This window comes from Procambarus clarkii, chromosome 10 (genome assembly GCF_040958095.1).
Source record: "Procambarus clarkii isolate CNS0578487 chromosome 10, FALCON_Pclarkii_2.0, whole genome shotgun sequence".
Classification (NCBI taxonomy): domain Eukaryota; kingdom Metazoa; phylum Arthropoda; class Malacostraca; order Decapoda; family Cambaridae; genus Procambarus; species Procambarus clarkii.
Window position 1 is genome coordinate 46,885,292 of NC_091159.1, and position 15,062 is coordinate 46,900,353.

A 15,062-nucleotide genomic window follows, 5' to 3' on the forward strand; every position below is an offset into this window, starting at 1 on the left:
GTCAGGGGTTCAGGGCCAGCAGTTTACCCTGCAGTTCCTCTTGGTCATCACAGAATATAGTTGGATGCCAGAGTAGTCACATTAACCCCCTGCACTGTGATGGGCATCCTGGTTACTCCTAGTCACCAAATGAGACTCACCAGAGCCTGCAGTTATATTCTTGGCCATTCATGTTTGAATCACTTCATTCCTTGTCTAACTTTCTGCACGATTACCTCAGATCATATCAACCTGGTTTTGAAGGCCAACTCCCGGATGGTGTCCCTGGATCTACTGAACATTTATTAGCATGTTCCTATTCATCCTTGGATCTAAGATTTGTTAGGTTTTTGGCAGTGTAAGGAGTAATTTTCGACAGTTGACTTTGACACATTGCAGTGCACTCAGTTGGGAAATTCACCCTTGAGTGCCCCGGAATGTACAAAGCCAGAGTGCATGTCCTATAATTCTTATGCCTAGACCGAGGTCTAGCATGTCGGATGCCCGTGAAGCTCTCATTACAGTACTAGCAGTGTAGTTATGCCACAATTGGTCTTCGTGAATCCAGTGTATGATTAGATATGAAGTTTAAGCATTCATGTAGTAGAAACTAAGTGTCCAGGCATCCACTATCGTGAGAGGTGTAGACAGTGCATAAGCCACCAAGGGACGATAAACCCGAGACCTTGAGGGTCAGTTTGCAATCATCATGACAGAGAAGCGTGATGTATCCATGATACCTCTTTATCTGAAATGTATAGGCCTATACCACTGAATCCAGCACAAGTGCCTAGCTCCCATTAGTTAATTCACAGACTGATGGTTGTGTTTTTGTGAGGCCCTGGTAAGGTTCTCCAGGGCCCATTATCCTCATTCTTGTCAAAATTGTACATTGAGGAAGTGTGTTGAAACATATGACTACCATGTTTTCTGTTGGGATTAGTGGCCAGTGGTGAATGTGGCAGTAATGTCTGAGTGAAAGGATTATCTTTGGTCACTTTGTGTTGGAATGAGAATTCTCCTCAGTTTTCACCCCCAGGTTATGTAGTAAGTTTATTTGCAAAGATACTTGTCATGGTGGGGACAGGTTTGCATGTCCTGGGTATTCTATGGGTGTTGGCTCGAGGAGCAAGTAATGGACTAGTTCTGAGGAACACTTTGTTACACAGTCTTTTTTACATTTTATCTTTTACTTTCTTCTCTTACCTAACTGCTGTTTCCCATACTAATATTTACTGATACTGACTAATTGTAAATACTGAAGGTGTTTTTGTTTATTTTATTAATCCCACATATGAAAAATATGATCTTTATTAACTGATGTTCAACTGATGATACACAACAAAATGTTAATTATTTAATTTTGTGGTAAGTGCATTGTTCCATTGTTTGAACAGTGCTGATTTTTAAATTGCCAAGCTATAACTTGTTATTTCATTGCAGTATTAGTGTGATCCCATTCTCATAAGACTCCATAGACCTATTCTATTCTAGTAAATGTATGTACCCTTTTTTCTTTTTTCAAGTTGATTGTGAAGAATAAACCTAGCAGTCCCATGACAGTTCACTTCATGATTCTTCGAGGGCCTTTCGGAGACATGCGTGTCGATCCACACATATGCCAGTTTGAATTTACTGAAAGCGGCAGCGAGAGTCCCTTTTTTGCCTTGCCGCTGCCTGACAGTGCAGAATGTAATAAACTTCTGGCTGCCCGCATTATTGACTTCAGGTAAGTGTTCACATTTTTCTAGTGTTTTTCATTGGAGTTCTTTCTTTCAGTGCAAGTAAATGGCTGGAAATTAATTAACGAAGAACAGTTATCACTACACATTCCACAGCAGACACAAGATGATTTATTTATTGATTCTCTATTAACTGAATGTGAAATTCAAACTCTTACAATTAATATTTATATTTCCACAGTAAGTAGCAAAGATAGGCTATGTTGCTGTCTTCAAACATGCATCATACAATCAACTTTCATTTTCTGGTGTATCTCTCAAGAAAAGTTGAAGTTGTGCATATGTGATGCTGGTATATATGTGCGATAATATTTTGGTGTGTATTTATGATACAATGGTAAAGAAGTTTCTGCATGGAAATCTGTATTTGCAGTCCAGCTATATTTCATCTGAGTTAATTTAATTTTATGGTATGCATAATCAACTTCTCACATTTGGCCATTTATATACAGTATAGCACTGATACATTCCGTAATTATTACAAACTCATTAGATCTATGGGAATGGTGTTATGGCAAGTCAGTTGTTTTCCTAATACTGTAATTGCATTTCTATTCAAGTATTTTTTATTTGCTTTATCCAGTGGTGTTAATATTTTGTGGAATCTCTCTTTAAATTTGTTATATTTCATTAAACTTTGTCACATAACAATAAATGTTAGTGAAACTACAACAATAGTAGGCCTGTGCATGCTTAGATTTAGTCTGCCTATATAAAGTTTATCTTAATCTCTTGGCTAGTTTTGATGTAGTCAATATTCAAAATTTAATGACCAAATCTAGTACTTTTGTGATAACTCCTCTTTACCTTTAGTACTTGATAACTCCTGCCTTTACCAAAGAATTGTCTTTGACAAAAAAAAATTGTTTGAAAGGCTGTCAGTTGTGCAGCTTTAAAGGACGAAGCATCAATCCACAAGATTTCTCCTGGTTAGACTCCTAATTCCTTTTCAAACATGCCTTTCTCCCAGGTTTGGGCTCCAGCGTCGTCATAGTGGACGAAGTCAAGCTTATATTTTTGGAAGATATTTCAAGACTTATTTCACTGAGGGCAAATGCACCCATTTTTATCAAAAGTTTTTGCAGATTGTTTATCTTTTGTCTAATGCAAATATTTCTTTCTCTGTGCAGTCTTGACCTTAAACACTTGCTCTTCAATATTTTTCATCTTGATTTATGCTGCCACTCTATTTGCTAGGACATAAAAATTCTGTACGGTTTCAAATCTTCAGTTTTAATTTGTCACTTCTCTCATAATTTACATCAAACTCCCTGGAAACTTGAGCAAAATCAATGTTTTGAAAGTACAGTATTCTCAAGGATGTGCTGGACACGTCATACAACTTCCATAACCCACACATAAACACATTTGTTATCTTCTTTTTTTCAGAATGCGCCCAACTTCCCTTCAAGAAAATATGTAATGTATATGTCACAGTTAAACCAGCCTTTATGATGTCAGAAAAAATCATTCTCAATTTTTTCAATAGATGAAAAGATTAAGGTCAATGATGAAAAGATTAAGAATGGTTGGAAAGGAAGAATTCCATGATTATAATTTTGAAATTAGTTTTTCCATAATCAAGTTGTGTGCATTGGGTAGTTTCTGCCCAACACTCGTGTTGTATACACAAGGATCAAATTGCTATGAAGCTTGTAGTAAAACACGAATTCTACAATAAGAACTGTTATTGTAACTTGGGTGTTGTAACAAGGGAGAAATTATTATTATTATTATCATTATTATTATTATTATTATTGTTGTAGAATTTGTATATATAGTATAGGACTGAGAACAAGGATGTATCAAGCATAATAAGTGATGTAGTGTAGGCACTATCAAAATACTTATGTGGCAAGTTATAAAATATAGTAAATCACTTTGAAAAGTACTGGTCTAGCCTCATTACTTTTCAATCAGTACCCGCCTAATTACCACGCCTTCTTTTGTTTCTGTAAAAATTTTAAAGGAACATTTGTCAAATTACAGTATTCAAAAATATTGAAGCGCAATATTAACTATTTTGTTTTATATCTTTGCCAGGTTGATGATGGGCATGGTTACCAAATAAAAGGTTGGGGGTTCCCGGCCCTGGCACACTGTGGCACTACAGTGTATTAAGATGTTGACCCCGAGTATGTGCCACGATATTCATTGGCTGACCCCACCATGTGTATGCTCAAAAAACTCGCATCATCTTTTTTTTTTTTAAGGTATATTTGTTTATATACTAAATCTTGGTGTTAGCAATGCCAGCTGAAAATAATTTGTGTATGAAAGAAATATATATATAGTTTGTGTGGGCTTGTGTTTGTGTGTGTGTGTGTGTGTAATTGCCTAAGTGTAGTTCCAGGATGAGAGCCATGAGCATAGTGTGTGTGTGTGTGTGTGTGTGTGTCGTATCAAGCTAATTTTGTTCCAAAGATTTTAAATAGTGGATTCACAGATATTCTTAATTTAATGAATAAAATACTTTTTATTTTATTTTAACCAAAACTAACATAACAATATGACCTAAACTAAATAGGCCTATTTTTCCAAGTATACCCTGATATAATTAAAACTAATTCCAATTTAGTAAATCATTAAGTTGATATCTGTTAATATTATTAAGGGTTGGTTAATTTTTAAATATTTGATAATCACTGTTGGGCAAAACAATACTTGGTTATCAGGTCTAGCAGTGCTGTTCTAGCTATTAGATACGACATTACTCACACACACATGGTATGTAAATTTGAATGCATACTGTATATGCATATGCTTTATATATATATATATATATATTATATATATATATATATATATATATATATATATATATATATTATATATATATATATATATATATATATATATATATATATATATATATATATATACATATATATATATATATATATATATATATATATACATATATATATATATATATATATATACACAGTGGCACCTCGATTAACAAGTTTAATCCGTTCCGGCACCGAGCTCGTCATGTGGAAAACTCGTCTTGTGAAACAACAACAAAACTGTCGTAAAAGGTGTCTGAAAACCAGCAGAAACGCTCGTTAATCGAGGAAAAGCTTGTTAGTAGAGACAAATGTTCTGCGAGTGGCTTGCTTGTTACTCGAAATGCTCGTAGATAGAGCCGCTCGTTAAACGAGGTGCCCCTGTATATATATATATATATATATATATATATATATATATATAATATTGTACCTAGTAGCCAGAATGTTGTACTTGGCCTACTATGCAAGGCCCAATTTGCCTAATAAGTCAAGTTTTATTGAATTTATATATTTTTCAATTTTTTTTACGAAATGATTAATCTGGCTATTTCATTATGTATAAGTTAATTTGTTTAAATTTGAGTTAAAAGTAACGTAGATATATGACCGAACCTAAGCAACCCAACCTAACCTATCTTAACCTAACCTAAACTAACACAACTTCATCAATAATTTATGTTCCTAATATAATAATATAATAATAATTAAAATAAACTAATTGGAAACAATTTATTGAAAATAAAAAAAATCACTCGGCCTATTAGGCAAATTGGGCCTTGCATAGTAGGCCAAGTAGTATGTTCTGGCTACTAGGTATGACATACATATATAATGTCGTACCTAGTAGCCAGAATGCACTTCTCAGCCTACTATGCAAGGCCCGATTTGCCTAATAAGCAAAGTTTTCATGAATTAATATTTTTTTCGACTACCTAACCTACCTAACCTCACCTAACCTAACTTTTTCGGCTACCTAACCTAACCTAACCTATAAAGATAGGTTAGGTTAGGTAGGGTTGGTTAGGTTCGGTCATATATCTACGTTAATTTTAACTCCAATAAAAAAAATTGACCTCATACATAATGAAATGGGTAGCTTTATCATTTCGTAAGATAAAAATTAGAGAAAATATATTAATTCAGTAAAACTTGGCTTGTTAGGCAAATCGGGCCTTGCATAGTAGGCTGAGAAGTGCATTCTGGCTACTAGGTACGACTATATATATATATATTTTATTTATATATATATATATATATATATATATATATAAAATAATCACACACACACACACACAAACATACATACATACATACACACATACAAAAACACACACACACACACACTGTAAATACATATACAGTACAGTATATATAATGTGTATTCTCTCCTATATTAGGTAGATTTCTGTAATTTCCTCACTCTGAACCATCTGGGGTCACAATTTGTTCTCTATAGACGAAGAAAATGTGAAAGTTATAAACATTTGGCCCAAAGCGTGTAAAATCATGTTCTCCCTATTTAGCAACTGTTAATAAATGTAAAAATATAGTTGGCTGCTACTTAGGCTGCAAAGCTTACATACACTGTAAAGGTTGATGGGAGAAGAGGTCTTATTCTGTAAGCTAGCACGAGCTTTGATCCTGTGATTCCCATGTGACATTTCCTAGGGCTTTTTATAGGAATCTCTGTGATTTTATAATCTTAGTTCCCCCTTCTCATAGATATGAACAAGGAAAATAAAATTGATAACTCAAACGTGAACATTTCATTTGCTTGCAAATAGTTTTAACCTTATAATTGTGTTTGTCATCTGAATCAAGCAAATTAAAAAATGGAATTTCAGAATGGATAAGGTAATGTAATGTGGTGATATGCCTGTGTCTTACTTGAATTCACATTGTTATTGAGAATTATTTATTGCAATATTAGAAAAAAATAAATGATTTGGTAAAAATTGTACATACACATACCCACACTCAAGCACTTACAAAGAAATATACATACATAATTAAGATACTGTACTGTTACATTCAGATTAGCATACAAATATATTGTCACTACACATCTGCACAAGTGTGATATACAGTCACAACACATCTATATACACATGTGATATATGATCATAACACACCTATATACACATGTGATAAACAATTTTAACACATCTGTGCACACACATGATATATAATCACAACACATGTGGACCAATTTCTTGAAACATGCATTAATGGTATATTATGTGTTGTTAGTTAACCATGGTCATGCACAGGAAGTGCATTATTCTTATCAATTATACCCCCAAGCAAGTGGCAAAGCTGTCTGCACGATCACCCATCCAGATCTGGCCTTATTGTGATGGGTTGTGTGATGTGCATCCACAGCACATGTGTACAAACACAAAAAACAAAAACACATATATCTATTCCTTTAACAAGGAAAATAAAATTGATAACTCAAACATGAACATTATATATTTATCATTTTTTGTGTAGAAGATATGTGAACACACACACATAATTTCACAAGAGTAGATATTTTAAAGTTTAAAGTAATTTAAATACTTTGTTCTGTGAATTTTTGTATGGTGGTTGGGGCAGTGTACTGCAGTCATCCCATACATTACATTCTTTGTGGTGTCCCGTCTTCCCAGTACTTCTTTGCATATAACATTTTTAAACTAATGATGGTTTTGGCCTCCAGGACCTTCTTGTTCCACATGAACAAGCTCCATATGCACTTGTTCCAACAGTCTACCACTCTGTTTGTAAAAGCATATTTTCGTATATTTCTTTGGCAGCTTTGTTAACTTAAATCTATGACTTCTTGTTCTTGAAGTTCCAGATCTTGAGAATTCTTCCTTATCAATTTTATCGATTCCATTACTATTTTGTATGTAGTGATCGTATTGTTTCTTTTTTCTTCTATCATCTAGTTTTGGCATATTTAATGCCTCTAAGCTCTCCTCGTAGCTCTTGTCTTTCAGTTCCAGAAGCCATTTAGTAGCATGTCTTTGCACCTTTTCCAGTTTATTGATGTGCTTCTTAAGATATGGGCACCATACAACCACTACATATTTCAACCTTGGTCTCACAAAGTTCGTGAATAATTTCTGTAATACAGGTATTTCAACATCCATGTATTTAAAAGAAGTTCTGAAATTGGAAAGTGTAATATAGCATAGCACAGCATACCTAGCACGTTGACCAAACCATACACTAGAAAGTGAAAAGACGACGATGTTTCAGTCCGTCCTGGACCATTCTCAAGTCGATTATCACAATCAATCTGTGAATGGTTCAGGACGGACCGAAACGTCGTCGTCTTTTCACTTTCTAATGAGTGGTTTGGTCAACATATTTCAGCCACGTTATTGTGACTCCTCGTCTGCATACCTAGCATAAAAAGTGTGTATGTACTCACCTAGTTGTGCTTGCGAGGGGTTGAGCTTTGGCTCTTTGGTCCTGCTACTCAACCGTCACTCTACTGGTGTACAGATTCCTGAGCTTCTTGAGCTCTATCTCAAGAAGCTGTATTATGTGTTTGTGTGGGTGTGTGCACGCACGTGTGTGTGTGTGCAGTAAGTATGAAGAAAGGTGATTTATAAACAATGCAAATTAAAATGTTGTATAAATGATTACTACTTTGTGCTGTGTTGTGCACAAGGTTTGGTATGGATGCAGAGTAGATGTATAACTCCCAGTGATAAAATATTGAGACTTCCTCTTTGAAAGAGCCATAAAGGGTTAACTCCATTTCCAAGTACTGTGTGCAAGAATAAGTATATATTATTTATGTAAATTAGTATTATGTTCTGGCTTGTGTATTTAGTTATTGCTTAGTGGTGGAATTTTATCATAGAGATAGGATTTGATATAATTTTGAGATTGTAGTTTACTGTCCATATAAAAATTGTGCAGTTTTACTCAGTATGTGATGTCTTCAAACTTTTATAGGGCTTCATGTTGTTAACTATTTCACAAGATCTGTAGCATAATAAATTTGAGTAGATGTGAATCTGTTATCACGTGTGTGTGTGTGTGTGTGTGTGTGTGTGTGTGTGTGTGTGTGTTTGAACTCAGCATAAATATACAACAATCTGATAATGTGAAGATTGAGTATATGCCAAGGTGAGTGTGTATCTGAGAACATGTACTCCATGTATGGACGAGGCACAGAACCCACATGTACATTTCACCAAACATTTCATTTGAACTTACCAGAATGAGTTACTTAGAAGAAAAACAAAATTTAAATTGTGTGCGAGTGTAAAATATGTTTTTTTAGTTCAGATTATGCTTTGGTAGTTATATAAAACTAAGACATTAAAATGTAATGGTTGAGCTATATTAAATAATTAATGATGCTATACGTACATAGAAATCAGAAAGATAATTATATAATTGTTTTCTAACCTTTATGTGGTACTGTACTTGAGGAATACTTTCATGCATTTGGGTTAAATTTTCAGTGCTTATAATTTAATTATATTATTCATTGTGTCGGGAAACAGGCAGCCAGTGTGTTTTATACACGTTAGGCTTACATCAAATTGCTGAACCCCCTTCCCCTTCCCCCAGGATGCAAACCCAACCTGCCCTCCCACAGCAAGCTGGCTAATTCATGGGTACCTACTTACTGCTAGATGAACAGGGGCACCCTTTTTAGGGTTTGGTGATAGGAAATGCACCCAATGCACCCGAGATTCGAACCCGGAATTTTCTATTGTGTGTCGAGGACGAATCCGATAGTACTGCAGGGACCCCTTAACATGTATAAATATGTATAGGAAGCATGGCTTCATCAATATTAGCTCACCCATGTCTAGGTATCAGGGGATATTTTGAGAGAAAATATTTTTTTCATGCACGCACACTTGCACGTACTCAGAAAAGACACATATTTGTCGGTAATTTTGAAACGTTACATGACAAAGAGTGCTGGGAAGATGGGACACCACGAGTGTAGCTTTCATCCTGTAAACTATACCTAGTTAATTACAATCACCCACACACTCACCTCCCCCCCCCTCTCTCTCTCTCTCTCTTTTTTTTCCAATATAGACATTTTATTTAAGCAAAAGTACATACATAGGATATTAGTAGATTGTAGGATTCATGAGCAGGCAGGTACATCACCTACAGGCACTAATACACAGAGCACTTTGGCTATAATGTGGGAAATGGGTCCCAGGAACTGGAGTTCCTATCCTGTAAACAATTGATTAAACATGTTGTTCACAGTGGTCCTCAAAATAAGGAAAAAAAAGGATATTTTGTGTAAACACTAAAAGTTGTATAAATGAAATGCTGTATCTGAACACTTTGTATCTTGCAACTAAGTTTTTCAATGGGTATTATTATCTCTTTCCAGCTCTTTGTAACCGATACAAGAGTTCCTTCATTGTGAATCCATGCACATTTCATGATGAATACCCAAGGCTCCACAAATGTATTCCACAAGGTCAACAATTAATGGTGGCTCAGGTACTCACAAAATACATGTTCAACCACAACAATGTACTCTTCTGGCTGCTACTTAACACTGTGAAGGATCATATGGAACCCTTTTTAGGATTTGGTTCTTTTACAACCCTTAGAATCTGCACAATATATAATGTACAGTATTCACTTTCAGAACAATTTGCTAACTATTTGTATGTGTAATTACCTAATTGTAGTTACAGGATGAGAGCTACACTAGTGGTGTCCTGTCTTCCCAGTACTTTGTAGTATAATGCTTTGAAACTAAATATGGTTTTGGCCTCCACCACCTTTTCACTGAGCTTGTTCCAATCGTCTACCACTCTGTTTGCAAAAGAAAGCTTTCCAATACTTGTTTTTGCCACCTTTGTTTCCACAGTTTGAATCTGTGTCCTCTTGTCCTTGAGGTTGCTGGTTTCAGAAATTCCCCTTTGTCAATTTGATCGATTCCTGCTATTATTTTGTAAGTGGTGGTCATAATACTCTTATCTCTTTTTCTTGTATCTTCTAGAATATTTAATTCATATTTATTTATTTATGAGCATGTTTAATGCCTCTAGCCTCTCTTCATAACTTGTTTTTCAGTTCTGGGAGCCATTTTGTAGTATGCCTTTGCACCTTTTCCAGTTTACTGATGTGCTTCTTGAGATATGGGCACCAAATAACTGCTGCATATTCCAATTTTGGTCTCACAAAAGTCATGAACAGTTTCTTTAGTATTTCAGCATCCACGTGTGTGTGTTTGCATGAGTATTTACTATTTGTGCCTGCAGGATCGAGCGGTTAGCTCTTGGACCCCCGCCTTTCTAACTGTTAGTTGTCTAACGTGCTGACTCCCGACCTTTTTTACTCTATCATATCTATTACATATGTTTTTCACACACATTCCCAGGGATGCAGCCCATAGCAGCTATCTAATACCCAGGTACCTAATTTACTGCTAGGTGAACAGAGCCATCAGGTGAAAGAAACTGACCATTTGTTTCTGCCTTGACCAGAAATCGAACCAGGCCGTTAGGACTATGACCCCAGAGCACTGTCCACTTGGCTGCGTGTGTATGTGGGGTTGGAGGGGGGGGGGGGCACACATATGCACTTAAATTCCTTTTCCCACAGGAAACGTTTATTTAACTTAAATATTTGTTATAAGAATCTCAATATGGTAATATGCATTGTATCAAACTCTCAAGACTTTAGTTGGTCTTGCATGTTTTAAGTTTACTGTACCTTGAGGTGGTTACCTTAAGGTGCTTCCGGGGCTTGGTGTCCCCGCGGCCCGGTCGTCGACCAGGCCTCCTATACTGTATGTTACATAATAGAACTGTTAATTTTCACTCATGGTATTCAGCTTTGTTTAATTAATGAGAACTAAGCCAAGCCATGATATGTGTAGGAAGTCGTTATTACAAAGTTATGGCTTATTTTATATATGTATATTGTTTCATTTGAAATACATTGCATTAGGATGGTGTTTATTTTGCTCTAATACTATACTGTAATGTAAAAACTAAATTTAATTATTCATAAATGCAGGAAGACCACATTTGAAAAAGTGGGAAACAAAGCATTAGCTCTTTCAAACCCGTTCAGATCCTTTATCAAAGGCAAAAATCTGTTTGTTTTTTCTCTCTGCTTAATTCTACTTGTACAAGCTGTTAAATATCTCATTAAATTCATTACGTAATTATTCAGTTATTAATTGTAGTATTATATATTATTATTGTTATAAAAGTATCATTAAGACTTATACGTACTATAAACCTGAAAGTTGTTAGAAAAGTAGCACACATGGTTTGTGTTAGGTAGACCTTGTGCACAACCAAACATATTGTAAACATAAATGAAAAAAATTGCCAAGAAGACTTCTGTGATTTCTCTCGACATTGAACTGAACATTCAGTGTATATAAGACTGCATATTACTTTTCACTCAGTTCTATATTGCATTGTAAAGTTTTTAAATTTATGTATTATTTAGAGGATTGTTGCTTTATGCACCTCTGGAAGTGCATTTTTCATTTATAAGTATTGTACTATATAATTTCTAGGTGAATAATTTTGAATCATAGCACTTCATTTTTTTAATTCATAGAGTGTAAAGTCAGTAAATAATGTTTAACCTAAAATGAAAATGTTAATAAATAAGAGTTTTAATACCATTGTCTTTTGCCATTGAATCTTAGAGAACAATAAGTGTTTTACTTTCCATTTTATTTTATTATCAGCACCTGTATCAGCACTTAAAATTAAAATACATACCTTGTCTAATACCATGTCAAATTTAAGCTTGGGTCGACCAGGCATCATTCCACCCAAAAAAAAAAAAAAAGACGAGAAATAACAATAATAAATGAGAACAAGTATTCCTATGTAGCATATTGGATGCTGCATGTCAACGCATCCCAAGACCTGGCTGGCGATTGAGCCTTTGAGCGATTAATTTCCATGATGTCATCAACATTTCTTCCCCCCCAAGTACAGCTAATCTATGGTGAGTAGATTTTTTCCAACATCAGTTCATAATTTTTTATATAAAAAGAATTTTTTTTTTCTCCACGTATCCATCACCAGTCACCGTGGAAAGTTGGGAGAGGATATCCCTAAGTGTGTTGTTTCCAGCCTTGGACTGACAAAAGAGATGTATACTGTATATTCTCTTATAGATATAATACTGTACTGTATTATTATTAAAGTTTCTCAGTTTCTTTACCCTTAACAAATACTTTCCCATAGTAATACATATACCCATGAAAGGGTAATATGAATGAGTTAAAATGTTCCAAAAGATGACTACTCTTTACACAAGTCTTTTATTAAAGAATTACAGGCAGCCCATAATTTGCCTGACAAAGACTGCAGTGTACCAGTTCGGAGTAATGGGAGTAGGCATTTTTATACCAAGGATTGAAATTGGTAAATTTCAAAGTTATGTAAGTTGAGAAAGGATTAGTGTGAATAGTTCTTGTATCTACTGCATTCTCATCAGGATTCCACTTGACTCCACATTTTTGTGTTTTAGAAACTTATTAGATTATACAGTACAGTGACACCTCAGCTTACGAATGTCCCTCTTTACGAACTTTTCGGGTTACGAGTCTAATTTCTTTGTAAAATCCGAATCGGGTTACGAACTTTGCGTTGGGAAACGAAGTTTGTTGATGTGTATGGCCGACCTAGCGCGTACTGGAATGGCGACCGCGCCTAAGTTTACCGGTACCTCCCGCTTAGTGACAATCACCCCTGAAATCTTTGTAAAGAATTTAAATGTTTTTTCGGATTTGTGGGTATTTGAACATAAAAAGTTATTATTATTATTATTATTATTATATATATATATATATATATATATATATATATATATATATATATATATATATATATATATATATATATATATATATATATATATAAAACAAAACATCCAAAAAAAGTAATAGGGGTGGTAGGAGAAGAAAAGAATAAAGTATTCAGTGAGAATCCACAAGATCATCTCTGAATGCTCTTTGTTTTCTTCTTCGAGGATGTGGGTCCCTGCAGTTGCACCAGAGGTGGTACCCCTAAAATAAATATAAATATATATATATATATATATATATGTCGTACCTAGTAGCCAGAACTCACTTTTTGGCCTACTATTCAAGGCCCGATTTGCCTAATAAGCCAAGTTTTCCTGAATTAATATATTTTTTCTATTTTTTTTCTTATGAAATGATAAAGCTACCCATTTCATTATGTATGAGGTCAATTTTTTTTTATTGTAGTTAAAATTAACGTAGATATATGACCGAACGTAACCAACCCTACCTAACCTAACCTAACCTATCTTCATAGGTTAGGTTGGGTTAGGTTGCCGAAAAAGGTAGGTTAGGTTAGGTTAGGTAGGTTAGGTAGTCGAAAAAACATTAATTCATGAAAACTTGGCTTATTAGGCAAATCGGGCCTTGCATAGTAGGCTGAGAAGTGCGTTCTGGCTATTAGGTACGACATATATATATATATATATATATATATATATATATATATATATATATATATATATATATATATATATATATATATATATATATATATATATATATATATATATATATATATATATATATATATATATATATATATATATATATATATATATATATATATATATATATATCTATCTATCTATCTATCTATCTATCTTGCCATGTGTCTCAAGAAAGCCAGTTGTAAGGTTCAAGTCAAGAAAACACATGTGAGACTGACCATAGAGGAAAAGCAAGAGATCATTTGTAAACATGAAAATGGTACACGGGTCGTTGAAGTAGCTAGGCAGTACAACAAATGTCAACGATATGCACTGCAATTGCTAAGAAAAAGGACATTATGAGTGCTTAAGTGGCAAAAGGCGTATCAACAATCACGAAACAAAGAACACAAACACGATGTTGAAAAGTTGTTATTAATTCACCCAGATGACTTCTCTGGGGTACACACTCTGGCACGTTTACGTTGCATACCACTAGGACCTGCTTGTTGCTCACTGCTTGTTTTTCTCACTAAAAACCTGTCTAGCAACACTTGTTTTTCCCTATGTTGTAACACTTGTCTGAAGTGAGACATCACATTGTCATTAAAAAGGTTAACACAATGGCCTGCTACAGCTTGATTTGGGTGACATTTTTCAGCAAAACTTTGCAATTCCTCCCATTCTGCACATGTTTTCTTAATAAATGAGGAAGGGACATCCTCTACTCTACATCAACAACCCTCATACCATTCTCATGTTTACGAATGATCTCTTGTTTTTCCTCTATGGTCATCCTCACGTGTGTTTTCTTAAGTTGAACCTTACCACTGACTTTCTTAGGACCCATGGGGTGATACTATATAATAATTACTTTTATGTTCAAAAAACAAAAAAGCACAAAAATACTGAAATTCTTTACAAGTGTGATCGTCACTAAGCGGGCGGCTCTGGTAAACTGGGGCGGGGTCGGGCATGCCACCAGGAACACGCGCTCGGTTGACTCAAATGCGTATCAACAAAGGTCATTAGTCGAGGACACGGTCGTAAGTCGAGTCGCATTTTC

The 15,062-nt window shown here is 34.7% G+C and overlaps 2 protein-coding genes across 3 annotated transcripts in view; one reads left to right on the top strand and one right to left on the bottom strand.

The window, feature by feature from the left end:
- The window catches only part of LOC123774035 (zinc finger TRAF-type-containing protein 1 homolog), a 31,295-nt gene extending 26,774 nt beyond the window's left edge, over positions 1-4,521 (top strand). Inside the window, exons 7-9 of one of the 2 annotated variants that reach the window (XM_045768148.2) lie at positions 1,506-1,708; positions 3,111-3,140; positions 3,765-4,521. In XM_045768148.2, the coding sequence (XP_045624104.1) occupies positions 1,506-1,708; positions 3,111-3,140; positions 3,765-3,792 (261 nt within the window). In that variant the 3' untranslated portion in view covers positions 3,793-4,521. The remainder of the gene's footprint in view (positions 1-1,505; positions 1,709-3,110; positions 3,141-3,764) is intronic. The other variant, XM_045768155.2, reaches the window with a different exon arrangement.
- Positions 1-15,062, bottom strand: part of LOC123774030 (uncharacterized) — an 85,846-nt gene that overhangs the window by 57,165 nt on the left and 13,619 nt on the right. The gene's annotated exons all lie outside the window — the stretch shown is intronic.